The 14,357-nt window shown below is 38.0% G+C and overlaps 1 protein-coding gene across 2 annotated transcripts; it reads right to left on the bottom strand.

Annotated features, from left to right (window-relative positions):
* Window positions 1-316: 316 nt before the first annotated feature.
* LOC107813158 (protein LATERAL BRANCHING OXIDOREDUCTASE 1) lies at window positions 317-2,479 on the bottom strand. Of its 2 annotated transcripts, none has more exons than XM_016638380.2 (4): window positions 2,104-2,479; window positions 1,560-1,813; window positions 790-1,117; window positions 317-707 (listed from the first exon to the last, which is right to left on the bottom strand). In XM_016638380.2, exons 1-4 carry the CDS (start codon window positions 2,347-2,349, stop codon window positions 471-473), a joined length of 1,065 nt encoding a protein of 354 aa, XP_016493866.1. In that variant the 5' UTR covers window positions 2,350-2,479; the 3' UTR covers window positions 317-470. The 2 variants fall into 2 exon arrangements, with proteins under 2 accessions (XP_016493866.1, XP_016493867.1); XM_016638381.2 differs by having other exon boundaries at window positions 1,560-1,807; window positions 2,104-2,475.
* Between the last annotated feature and the right edge of the window lie 11,878 nt (window positions 2,480-14,357).

Here is a 14,357-nt window from a genome sequence, read left to right as displayed (position 1 = left end):
AATAGGCTATAACTGTTGAATATCAAACAGCTATATATCCTTACAACTGTCCACGAGTTCCTGAATTGGCTTGAATAGTGTTCCTATCCTGAATTGGTTGTTTAGTTGTTTTTGACTTTTTGTGTATTTTCCACGAAAAAACCACAGGAATGAACTGAAGTGGCTGGATTTTAAAATCTTTTTGTCAAGGCTTGATTTTTATAATTAGCTGGTTGTTTGTAAATCTTATTTCTCTTTAGTTCTTACCTTAATGTAGATTCTTGTCAAACATTGACAAGATGGCAATAACGGTACATATAACAACAAACGTTCAACATTGTGAAGATAAACATCTGGTCTTCACTAATATTGCTCAGATTATTCTCATACAACAAAAGTATTGTTCACGTTATTGCATAGGATTCATGGGTTACAGATATCAACTAGCGCTGTGTTAAGCACGAAAAGATGAGAGTGAAGCACTATATACTTTAGATTTTCACAGCATCGAGTGGTCTCTTTCCTTGCTGGTAGTATTGGAAGTAAGTTGAAAGATAATCCTTCGCTGTCTTGTATAATCTTGGCCTTTTATCATCAATGAGCTCCTCAACAGGCTCGATGTCACTCCCGGATTCTGGGCTAAAGAACGTAGCCACACTGATCCTCTCTTTCTCTGAGTTTGTCACAGCTCTGTGTACGGGGCTCTTAAGAAGTCCGTTACTCATTATCTGCAGGTAGTAGATATTGTTATCAAGATTAGAGAATTGGAGTTGAATTCACTTGCATTTAAAAATAGGATCATTTTCGTACCTCTACTTGATCACCAACATTGACAAGAAAAGCATAAGGCATGATGGGAACTCGGTACCATTTATTGTCTTTCAGTATTTGAAGGCCTTCAACTTCTTTATCTTGTAAGAGAATGGTAATGGCCGATCCATCTGCATGGGATTTGAGGCCACGAACAAGTTTTGGCCTCGGACATGGAGGGTAAAAGTTAAATCTTGCATATATTACTGGCCTGTCTCCATATTGTTTCAGAAATCGATCATCCGGTAAGTTCAAACACCTTGCCATGGACTTGAGGAGCTCTTCTGCTATCAGTTTTAATCTGCTGCTATATTCTTCTAAAATTTCCCTGTAAAGAGAGGATTTATCTTACATACATTGACATTTTAAAAAATTTACAAGTATATTTAACCTGTTGTAACAGGTAACATGTTCCATTCTAGGTTACTAGTTCCACCTATTGTGGACAGTTTACCTATAGTTATCTTATGGTGACTTGATAATGTATAAATATTTTTAAAATATCAGTGTATAGAAGTTAATTGTGGAAATAGCTTGTTGCAGAAATGCAGGGTAAGACTGCGTACAGTAGAGACCCTTGTGGTCCGGCCTTTCCCCGGACACCGCGCATAGCGGGGACTTAGTGCATTGGGCTGCCCTTTAGTATATAGAAGTTAAGCTCTTGAAGAAAAAGTGGTAAGTGCTCAATATTATGCACTTGAGTTTAAACATAAGGTATTCGGAACATTGTTTTAAGTTGCTGTTATTTCCATAGGTAGAGACAGAAATACCTAAACGACTTGGGATTTTCAGGCCAATACTTGAGCTTTCGCTCATCTTCTGGATGAACCAGGAGATATATTCGGTCAGTCCAATCAAGAGTTTGATTTTCAGATAGAACCATGTCATTTCCATATCCATCCATATCGTCTGCTGCTCTCCCATATTTTTGCTTCTCTTCCATTGAAAGGTCAAAGAATTGTCTTGAAGCTTTGTGTACTTCATCTATGATTGATTCTTCAATTCCATGGTTTATTGCCTGAAACTTTATACTTCTCTTAGAATATGCTAAAAGTACTCAACAGAGCTTGAAAGATGCAGTTTAAGGACAGCCTGGTGCACTAAGCTTTCGTTATGCGCGAGGTCAAAGGAAGGGTCATGCCACAAGGGTCTATTGTACGCAGTCTTACCCTGCATTTCTACAAGAGGTTGTTTCCACGGCTTGAACCCGTAACCTCCGAGGCTCCCCTTCTAAAGATGCAGTTTAACAATATACAAATCTTGGATGCAAAAAGTATCATTATGGTGAATAAGACTTCGGTTAGATATTCAAACCTGAAAACAACCCCATGAGCTTAGGGCTGATTGAAGTTTTCCAAGTTCCTCTCTCCCACAAGCTGATGAAGATGTCAAAACCTTCATATCAACTACAGGTATGTCGATTATCGGTACGTCCTCTTCTATGGCTCCATATTGAAAATCCTTGCTTACGTACTTATCCGGTATTTCATCACCATCTTTCACTATCTCTTGAACTAGTTTGCAGCCTATATCTGCTGTAATTGGAGATAGTCCAGCCATATTCTGTGAAATATTAGTAAGAAGAGTTTCTAGAGATATTTAGGGATAGCATATAGCAGTGAGGTTGATCATTATCTAAATGCTGTGTCCTCTTGTTTTATATTTATAAGCTCATCCCAGGGTTCACATTGAGGTGTACATGTGGTTGCTTTCTTATTGATAAAGATTACAACTCATTATATGTATTGCCACATCAAAGAAGAAGTTAACATGCTAGGCTGCAAAATATGGCAGTATGTGCATCATCTGTTAAACTTATCCCGTGGATATATATCTGGCGCGGTGTATCAGTTTTTTGCACAAGTGCTACAGCAAAAAGATACTCCCTCCGTTCCAATTTATGTTAACATGTTTGACTGAGCACGGAGTTTAAGAAAAAATAAAAACTTTTGGAATTTGTGGTCCTAAACAAGTCAAAAAGGGGTCCAGAGTATTTGCGTGGTTATAAAAGCTTCTCATTAAGGGTAGAATTATAAGTTTAAGCTAAATTGTTTCCAAATTTAGAAAGGGGTCGTTCTTTTTGGAACGGACGAAAAAGGAAATAGGTTCACGTAAACTGGAACGCAGGAGTACCTGCTTATGGATAAGTGATGTACAATTTGAAGAAACATACAACATTTGATTGGCCATTTGACTTGGACGGAGCGGAATGGATTCTGAGAATTCATAGTCAATCTCAACTTATTGGAATTGAGTGCAGTTGATTGATTGTAGTAGAGGAGTTGTCCCAGTCTGAAGTTCTCTAAGTTCAAGTTAGTAATGCATTAATCTAGGTGACAAAACAACTCCTTAGGAAAACTTATTTCCCATGTTTGCTTTAAGAAACACATATTCAACTGCTTTCACAATATATCAATTCAATATTAAGCTATTCTGTAACTTACGGATTTGGTTTTCAGACACACTCTCTATATTATGAGATTGAATCCAAAGAGGCTCTATAATCGTTACAAGATGTATCGTTACAATCGTTACAAGATGTTTGACAAGAGTGGGTTGCTCTAGTGGTGAGCACCCTCCACTTCCAGCCAAGAGATTGTGAGTTCGAGTCACCCCAAGAACAAGGTGGAGTTCTTGGAGGGAAGGAGCCGAGGGTGTATCGGAAACAGTCTCTCTACCTCAGGGTAGGGGTAAGGTCTGCGTACACACAACCTTCCCCAGACCCCACTAGTAGGATTTACTGGGTTGTTGTTGTTGTTGTTGTTGTTGTTGTTGTATGTTGGTCTCTTGCCTGGTTAGATTTGTTATTATCTTTCACTTCGTCTATATATGTTCGTGAATTCAGGGGCGGCTTAACAAACTTGGTGGTCTAAAGCCAAAAATATTAAGAGGCCCTTTAACTTCTTTCATAAAATACATAAACTAATGAGACCAAAAAAAAATCTATATGACTTTGGTCTAGTGATAAGGGCGCAACGCGTCATCACGTCATGTCCAGGTTAAGCGCTTGTCATAGTTTTTAATTTTTTTGAAAATAAAATCATGGTATTTAAGTGAAAAAGGATAGATGAATGGGTCCGTTATGAATCGAGGTTCGAACTTTGTGCGACTTGTCCTCGAAGATTTCTTAGTTTAAAAATATGAGAGCAAAATAACTTACTTTGTGATGTATGTATTAATTAAATATGACAAAAATATATAGCTAATTAAGAAAAATTGAGTTGAATTTGAAAATTAAAATCGTCATGAACATATAAAAGAAGAGTGTAAATAGAGGAAGAAAACTAGAATTGATAAGAAGCTAAATACACTAGGAGTATTTAATCTAATGAGAGAGAATTAATCATTATTTACTCACTCGCCTGTCAACCTCAACCAAATAAAAAAATACTAAAATTTGAAATATTTATTGATAATAATTACATAAAATTATATACTGTATTAATATAATACTTATTTTTGGGGCCCTTAATAATTGGGGACTTAAGGCAATGCCTTCACTTGCCTTACCTTCTAGCCGGCCCTGAGTGGATCTAACATTGGTTGTCAGTTTCATTTGTATCTACTATTTTTTACGGGGAATATAAATTTGTATCTAAAAATTCATTAAAATTGAAAGAAATAATAATATATAAAATTATAACTTTTAAAAATTATAATGAGTTCAATGCAAAAATCTTAAAGATTGAACCATATAATTTAAATCTTGGATCCGCCTCTGATTACGTGGATCCTTCATTTTTTCTTGATGTATTAAATTCTTTTAGAAGTTGAAACCAGTGATAATCTTTTAGAAGTTGAAGACCTTCTACTTCCTTTTCTTACAAATAAAAGGATGGTAATCATGTTTTATTCATCTGCATTTATTAAATACCAAGGACCTCTACGTTTTAATCCTCTGTTAAACTACCTCATAGTTTTTAGATTACTAGTTTCTGTGCACGGCGTTGCGCGTGGACCACAAAAACTGAATAATAATGTTGATTTTATTTAGATTGATCTAGATAACCCGATAAAGAACAAATCTTAAGGAAATTGTCTATCAAGATGATAAAATTAAATTACATAAATTTTACTAATTAGACAAAACGTCGAAATGAAATATACTTCGTATCAATACATGAGGAAAGACCCTACACCAAACTTGATATCTAAAACATATAAAAAGTGATTTAGCTCCTATGGAAGAAGATGATGAAGATATCATTATGGGAAATTATAGAAGCTTTTCTTAATGAAAAATCTCAAACAAATTTAGAGACAACCATAGGCTCTAAAATTGTTGAACTATATTAACGAGCAGCACAAAAGATTAATATTTTTTTATCTCCAAATTCAAATTCACAAATGACTTGTCGGCATGTTAACTTCAAGTTAAATATAATGCATTCTTAAACTCACAGATAAATAGAAAAAGTATTTGCGAAATTAAATAAAATCAGATCATACCATCTCATTATTTAATTTAAATATAAATATTCGTCGTTACCTGAACTTAATTCATTTTACCTTCTCTTTGCCTTTAAGTTGATATGATCTTTTTCTATGCATCAATTTTAGTCACACTTTATTTTGCGTTTCTATATTTTCGATTATCTATAATGGAAAAATTTATCGAGCTAAATGCAATTAAGTTACTCATATTATAAAGCCAAACAAAGTGCTCTATTCTAACATCAATCAATTTAGTTGTTTGATGTCATCTACATTTGATTTATCATCCAAGATACAAATAAGGCGGAATTAACCATATTGATCATACCAAAGTGATTTATTTTTTCACCGCACAACACAAAGAGTAGCAATATAACCATCGAACCAACCTCAGTAATTATTTAACCAAAATTAAAAGTCTAACAGGAGTTTCGATACACAAAATAAAAAAAGAGTAATTCTAATAATAGATAAGTGGAAAAAAGAACAAGAGAATAGGAAAGGAAACAATATGTTAACGGTGGACTTCTTGTGTCTTTCCGTGTCATGCGTCAAACTCTTCATCATATACAACAACAACAACAACAACCCAGTATAATCCCACTAGTGAAGTGTGGAGAGGGTAGTATGTACGCAGAACTTACCCCTACCCTGAGGTAGAGAAGCTGTTTCCGATAGAACCTCGGCTCCCTCCCTCCAAGAACTCCCCACCTTGCTCTTGGGGTGACTCGAACTCACAACCTCTTGTTTGGAAGTGGAGGGTGATCATCATATAATATACAAAAAATGTCCAAATATATCCCTGAACAATATAAAATAGTTTACATTTGCCCTCTGTTAATAATTGGGGGCAAATATACCCTTGCCGTTACTAAAATAGGTCATATTTACCCTTATTTCAAATGGAAAAATTATTAAGTACTAATTATCACCAAGTTTTGCCACGTCCACTTTTATTTTATTTTAAAATATTTTTTAATAATAGATCATCTTCTTCACCACCGAAAATTCTCTTGGAAAAACAAATTTCAAGCTCAATCACCATTTTCCAAAATTAAAACTACTCCTCACACACTGCTGATCATATAATTTATTTCACTACGTAAAATAATTCTCATCAAAACCCACCAATCTGTTTTCTTTCTCTTCATCCATCATCTCAAATTCCACCATTTTCATAACCAAATATATATTCCAACCAAAGAAAATCCAAACTGCTAATAATGGTAGATTGCAATTTAGCACTCTTTCAACTAGTGTTTACCAGAAATTGTAACTTTTTGGTTATGAAAATGGTGAAATTTGGTCATCCAATTTAAACACTCTGCAACTCACCAAACCCATCATTCTGTTTTCCTTTTTCTTTGTCTCATCATCTCAAAATCCACAATTTTCATAACCAAAGTTTCAGTCCAATAAAAAAATCCAATTTTAGGAGGGGAGGTACTTGCCCAGGTGTGATTCTTTTGACCATCCAAATCTGTCTCTAGGGGTGATTTCCGGTAACACGATAGCATGATTATTTTTTAGATTCGTGCAAATAGAAGAAATTATTTTTTTAGATTTGGTCGATTTTTTTTTACTGGGAAAGGAGAAATTTAGCAGTAGAAGAGGTGTTAAAGGGAGTGGTAAGAATTTAAGGCTACGAAGGAAGAAGTTTGGATTTAAATGGGAATGAAAGCTTGAAAACTTTTACCTCATTGTTATTGACCAGAATTTTTTCTCTCTCTTTATCTTTTTGGTTCTTTTCGGATTGGGAAGAGAGTAATGGGGAGACAAAGGATTTGGGCTAAGTTTTATCTACGTCAGCAACAAACTATGCTTATCAGACTAATTAAAGATAATCACACCTTAATAATTTTTCATTTGAAATAAGGGTATATCTAACCGTTTTAGTAACGGCAAGGGCATATTTGCCCTCAATAACTAATGAATAGCAAATGTGAACCATTTTACATAATTCAGGGTATATTTGGATATTTTTCGTATAATATACCATACATTCTAAAAGGAGCTTATTTAGCCAATAAAACGAATTTCACACTAAAGTATCCAAATGAAATTAACTATTATTATTTCCAAAACGTAAACCATAAAATTTTCCTAAGAAATCCACTTTAAGGACACATTCCTACAAGCTAAATGGTTACGCTTGACATCTTTTTGCAATCATCATTGGGCATGTTTAACAACTATGTGCTCTCTTTTTCTTCGCTTTTACTTAAGGTCTTCCATAGTTTTTCTCTCCCTTGCTTCAACTCTCTCTATCCTCTCCTCTCTCTTTGATCCATACAAACACTTGATTCTCAATTTAGGTATAGTACATGGGATGCTATGAAGAAATTTTTGCTATGTTTTAATGTGCATACCAAGATCCAAGAACATGAAGAGGCTTAAAACTGTAGTCATATCATTTGAATTGAAGTTTATATTCACTTAACATATTTTTAATCCACGTTTTTTGCTTAAAGAATCTAATCATGATAGGTAGTAAAGAGGCTCAATTCCACTATCTTTATGATTCTTAATATACATGTCTATTATGAAGTGCTTTTATGATTTTGTACATTAGTATTATAGGAATAGTGTTTAGATGAGGGATAAAAATGTCATTCAATATTTTATGGATATTTTGGTAATTCAAGTTTACACTTAAAGGTCTTCCCACTTTTAGTATAATATTATTTACCAGTAATATGGTACAGTTGAATTTATACGTGGTTTCTAGATAATTGAATTAATTCGATCCTGAAATAATAGATGAATTATATTAAAATACAATACTTAGCCTTGAGATGGAGAAAAAATAGCAGAAAAAATAGTTCCGGGAGCAAAGCTCCGGGCACAACAACAATGATATAAAAAATAAGAAGATAAAATTTTATTAAGCTTTGAATAGAGTGTAGCGTATGTGTTGTCAGAAAATTCGTGCCATTTATAATGATAATAGAGCTCAATATTTATAGCTGCACCTAGGGAACAAGGTCTTAGGATCAAGCCCCTCTTTAATGTTAATTACGAGGGACATTGAGGAATGTGTAACGACGGGCAATGAATGTCATATTTCTTGTAACGGCCAGTATACTTAATGTTGTAGAATATTCTTCATTAAATGCTACCGAGTGGCAAGCATTTATTTCATCTTTATGAGTATCATTCTCTCCGGTAACAGACGGGATCGTTGCCTTCGGTTTCAGCTATCTTTTGTCTTCAGCTCCACATGTCACTTCTTCATACGATCATTTAATATAACATATTTTACCCTATACATATAGTCCCTCTGATTTCCAGCGGCATACCTTTGTGTCATCGGGAAGTTGGTAGAAACATTCTTTTTGGCGAAAAATTTACTGACCCCCTTTGAAAAGTTTCTGACGGTTGATTAGACGCACGTCTCTCCGCATTTAATGCCCCGAACCGCGTCACCTCATGATTTAGCATAACTTTTGCCGGTTATCGAGATAATTATGGCCACGAGTTTAGCCGCCTATACCTTTACTTATACGTATCAACCTCCTTCATTTACACTTCATAATACTCTAAATTTTCTAAGACTTTCTTTACTCAACTCATACTTCGACTTTAAACATTTCTTTAGCTTCCTTCTTTGAGAGAAAAACCCTTTTTTGATGAAAATGGCCTCTTCTTCAAGAAACCCTAGTTCTTCAAAGAATAAAGGTAAAACTGATAATGCTGCTCCCTATAGTGAGTACCATTATCTCAAAGAATCTGATTACCACCAAAGACTTTGAAGTGAAGTACCCTTTTGTTCACCCTCGTACGTGGGCTGTTAGCGTATACCCTTCTTTTATCCGTCCTTCCAGTACCCTTACTGTGAAGGAAGACTACCACTGCCAAAATTTGGACATTATTGCTCCTGACCTGGTGGAACGGATAACTTTACCCAAGAAGGATTTTACATATTTTTACATGTATCCCTTCACTTTGGGAGCGTTTTCTTTGAGCGGAGAGCTTGACTCTATCATTGTGGAGTTCTGCCTCCGCTATCAGGTGTGCTTGGCACGCGTAATCCCTTCCGTGTGGAGGACAATCATTTTCCTTTGGCGCCTGTGCTAGGAGACGGAAGAAGGGCTATTCTTGGCTCGAGTGATAAACCTCTATTCCCCTAAATTCTTATGCGGGGAATGATAAATTTCTGCAAGCGTGGCCACCATGCACTGCTATACAGCATGGATGATGACAATGATTATGGATGGATGGAACGATTCGTTTCAGTCACCACTAGTGACATCATCCCGGCCACGACTTCGGCTTTCCCGTAATTATAGAACCATACATGTAAGTCTATCGTTTGTTTCTTCTTCTGTTAAAGATCATTCCACATGATTATTGACTCTTCTTCCTTTACCTATTTTAGCGACTCGGTGGGTTCCACCTAGGGTTAAGGGCTTGGACCAATGGGTCCAGAAGATTTTGGACGTTACTACACCCGAAACCCGCACGTGTAAAGAACTGTCCCTGAAATACGGGTGGAAGGCCAAAAATCATGGTAAGTTGAACTCATCTTGTTTTTACCTTTTCACATAAGAAAGTTGTTTGACTCTTCTCTCCTGTCGAATTCATGTCTACCCCAGGGCTCAGTTTTCGTCCTCGAGGAGGATGTTTTGTCTACCGCCCCCCTCAGAAGATCCGCAAAGGAGGAGAAACGTTACTCTCTCGGTCTCTACCAGGTGTAATCTGTTGTCCCGGGCGGTGTAACTTGCTAACTATCTGAAGCCTTTGGCTTCAAAAAAAGATTGGGAAAAGATACAAGCTCTCTTGGGAGAGTGTTTGTTGAATACTGCTATGCACAACGCCGCATTGGTATACTCTTCATTTTCTTTGTTATCTCTTCTATCTTTGATTTAGTAGTATTTTGAGCTTGCCTTTTTTATTTTGCAGGCTAGTTTCCTTGCTTCCAAGGGCCTCCAAAGGTTGATTCGGGATAAGGAGGAACTTACCTCCGAGCGAGATCAACTTTTGGCCGAGCGAGACCAAACTGTTGCTCGCCTCTCAGAACTGGAAGCCAAAGCTACTGAGGCTGTTGTGTTGGAGGCTCGTTTGAAGCAAAGCGAGCAAGAAGTAGAGAACCTTAACCAAAAGATCGCCCCACTGAGGGTTCAATTTGAAGAGGCTAGGTCCAAATGGGCTGAAGTCCATAGTGTCGTTCTTGCTGTATCCGATCGCGAGGCTGCCTCCGCTAAAAGATTAAAAATTTGGAGGCATCCTTGAACTCTAAAAGAGCTTGCTGTTGCCAGAGTGAAATATGCCCAATTGAAGGAGAAGTATAAGAGGACCATTGAGCATAATAAACTTTTCAGCTCTATTATCCGTGATCTCGATGTTAGCCTCTGGTCCGTTAGATCCGCACAGGAAAATCTTTCTGCCGAGGTTAACCAACTTAAAGAAGAACTCAAGTGCCAAGAAACTTCCCTCATTGTTGAAAAAATATATGTTATGTACATCACGAGGAGAAAAACCTTGGAAGAGGCTAAAATGGGTGTCATTAACTTTGATGCCGAAATCGCTAAAGCTCGTGAGCTGGAGTCAACTGCTAAAAGGGGTCTTCCGGCGAGGCCTGATGCTTCTGGTTCTTCTGGTTCCGATTTCGAATTCTCGGGAACAGAAGAGGAACCGGAAGGCGAACATGTTTGTCACGACCCAAACTCCCTTCGTATAATGTCGTGACGGCACCTAGTCTCTACGACTAGGTAAGCCTAACAAATTGCGGAAAATAACAAAACGAAAGCAAAACTTGGTAACTAAGAGTAGTAGATAACTGAATAACTAGTAACAATGCCACTCGGTATGTACAATAACCAATACTCTATAAATACACAATCTTCCCAAAACCCGGAACATCATAAGTCACAAGCTACAAGAGGAAAATAGTATCTCTATACACCAGAGTCTAATAAAAGAAGTACATAAGATAATTGACACATGGGAGGATAGAAGGGGACTCTGAGGTATGCATACGCGGAAGATGTACCTTGAAGTCTCCGTACATCAGCAAGCACTCTCAGCTAATAGCGGGGCTGATAAGAAGTACCTGGATCTACACACAAAAATATGTGCAGAAGAGTAGCATGAGTACACCACAATGGTACCCAATAAATGCCAAGCCTAACCTCGATCGAGTAGTGATGGGGTCAGGTCAGGCCCACTAGTATATAATAAATAAATCAAGGGAACATAATAATATATTAAGAGACTGGAATTTAACAAAGGGAAAACACAATAAAGATAACAGTACAACACAGGGGTAAACAGTAGGGGATCTCCCGAGGTACCACCTCGTAGTCTCAAAAGTAAATGTGCAGGGAGAACTCCCGAGGTACCGCCTCGTAGTCTCAAAAGTAAATGTGCAGGGAGAACTCCCGAGGAACCGCCTCGTAATCTCAAAAGTAAATATGCAGGGAGAACTCCAGAGGAACCACTTTGTAGTTTCAAAAGTAAACACACATCTTAAACCGATAATACAATAATTAACAACAAGATTTCTACAGTTTTACTGATAAAGAACAAGGAAAAGCAGGAATCAACTAGGCATGCTTCACAGAGTTCAAATAAGCAGTTAAAGCACGTAGACATGCGTTATTAGACTAAACAGGATAACTACACATATTGGAATAGCTCAATTACGAATGAAAACAGACTAATACTCATTTAAACGGTGTAACTCAAATTAAAGGAAAAACAGGTTGCTACTCAGTAAAATAAATCAGGTTTTACAACAAATAGCTTATGTACGTACTTGTCACCTCACGTACACGACGCTCACATATCATAATAGTACGAGAGTACCAAAACCTATGAGAATTTCCCCCACACAAGGTTAGGCAAGCCACTTACCTCAAACCAAGCTCAATCAATCAATAAGAATGCCCTTTCCTCGATTATCCGACTCTAAATGGCCCAAATCTAGCCAAAAACAATTCCATACCATAAATATAACTATATTAGACTAATTAATTAATGAAATCAAGCCTTTAACAAGAATTTCGAAAATCGCCCTAAAAAGCCTCCTCGGACCCACGTCTCGGAATTGGGTAAAAGTTATAAAAGATGAACACCCATTCACTCACGAGTTCACTCGTACCAAAATTATCCAAATCTGATATCAAAATCTCAATCAAAACCCAAAACCTTAGTTGAAGAACTTCTTCCCATTTTTCCCAAAATTTTTACCCAAATTAAAAATTAAAAGACGAAATTAGTAATAGATTAGTGGAATATAACTATAAATGGGTTAAGAATCTTTACCCAAAAGCTTCCTCTGAAAATCTCCCAAATTATCGCCCAAATCCGAGCCCTCAAAGTCCCAAAATTGAAAATGGGATAAAACCCTCGAACTTGGCCTTTTCTGCCCAGCGATTTCGCATATGCTGGCCTATAATCGCACCTGCGATGCCGCACCTGCAGAAATTCCATCGCAGGTGCGAACTTAACTTAAGTCCCCTAGGTCCGCATCTGCGAAAGAAGCGCCGCACCTGCGGATGCGCTCCTGTGAACCTCACCGCTCCTGCGCACAGACCAACCGCAGAAGCGAGGCCGCTTCTGCACAATTACCTTCGCACCTACGAACCCAGCTTGGGCTGCCAAATCCCGCACCTGTGCTTTTTCATCCGATCGTGCAATTCCACACCTGCGGTCTCCCCACCGCACGTGCGAAAACACCAGAAACCAGAAACTTCAGCAAATACACAAGTCCAATTTTCGATCCGTTAAGCATCTGAAATACACCCGAGGCCCCCGGGACCTCAACCAGACATACCAACAAGTCCTAAAACATCATACATACTTAGTCGAGACCTAAAATCACATCAAACAACGCTACAAACACAAATCACCCTCCGATTCAAACTTAATGAACTTTGAAACTGTAAACTTGTACAATTGATGCCGAAACCTATCAAATCGCGTACGATTGACCTCAAATTTTGCACGTAAGTCATAATTGACACCTACTCCAACCTCCGGAATCAGAATCCGACCCCGATATCAAAAACTCCACTACCGGTCAAAATCTCCAAATATTAAACTTTTGCCAATTCAAGCTTAAATCGGGTACAGACCTCCAAAACACAAATCGGACACGCCCCTAAGTCCAAAATCACCCAACTGCGCTAATGGAACCAACGTAAATCCATTCCGTAGTCGTCTTCATAGAGTTCCGACTACGGTCAAAATCCTAAGGCTTAAGCTTCCGTTTAGTGTCTAAGTGTCCCAAAATACTCCGAACCAACAACAAAACCTCCCGGCAAGTCACATAAGCAGAAAAAGATACGGGGAAGCAGTTAATAAGGGATCAGGGCTATTACTCTCAAAACGACCGGGCGGGTCGTTACATCCTCCCCCTCTTAAAATAGTCGTTCGTCCTTGAACGAGCATAGAGACATACCTGAAGTAATGAATAGATGAGGATAACGGCTGCGCATATCCTTCTCGGTATCCCAAGTCGCCTCCTTGATCGGCTGACCCCTCCACTGAACTTACACTAAAGCAATGTTCTTTGACCTCAGCTTTCGGACCTGCTTGTCCAAAATCACCAGTGGCTCCTCAACATAAGACAAATCCTTGTCCAACTGGACTGAGCTGAAATCCAACACATGAGACGAATCGTCGTGATATTTTCGGAGTATCGAAATATGGAATACTAGATGAACTCCTGCTAGATTGGGAGGTAAGGCAAGCTCATAAGCAACCTCCCTAACACGCCACAACACCTCAAAGGGACCAATGAATTTTGGGCTCAGCTTGCCCTTCTTCCCGAATCTCATAACGCCCTTTATAGGCAAAACCCGGAGCAAGACCTGCTCTTCAACCATGAATGCAACATCGCGAACCTTCCGATCTGCATAACTCTTTTGTCTGGACTGGGCTGTGTGAAGTCGATCCTGAATCACCTTCACCTTATCCAGGGCATCATGAACCAAGTCTGTACCCAATAATCTAGCCTCGTCCGGCTTGAACCAACCCGCTGGAGACCGACACTGCCTACCATACAGAGCCTCATACGGTGCCATCTGGATGCTCGACTTATAACTGTTATTGTAAGCAAACTCCACAAGTGGCAAGAACTGATCCCAAGTGTTACACCCCATTTTGTTTTTTGGTATGTGAAAGTACGT

Source organism: Nicotiana tabacum, chromosome 18 (genome assembly GCF_000715075.1).
Source record: "Nicotiana tabacum cultivar K326 chromosome 18, ASM71507v2, whole genome shotgun sequence".
NCBI classification, from domain to species: Eukaryota; Viridiplantae; Streptophyta; class Magnoliopsida; order Solanales; family Solanaceae; genus Nicotiana; species Nicotiana tabacum.
Note: the sequence above shows the minus strand (reverse complement) of the source record. Positions and strands in the feature narration are given on the sequence as shown.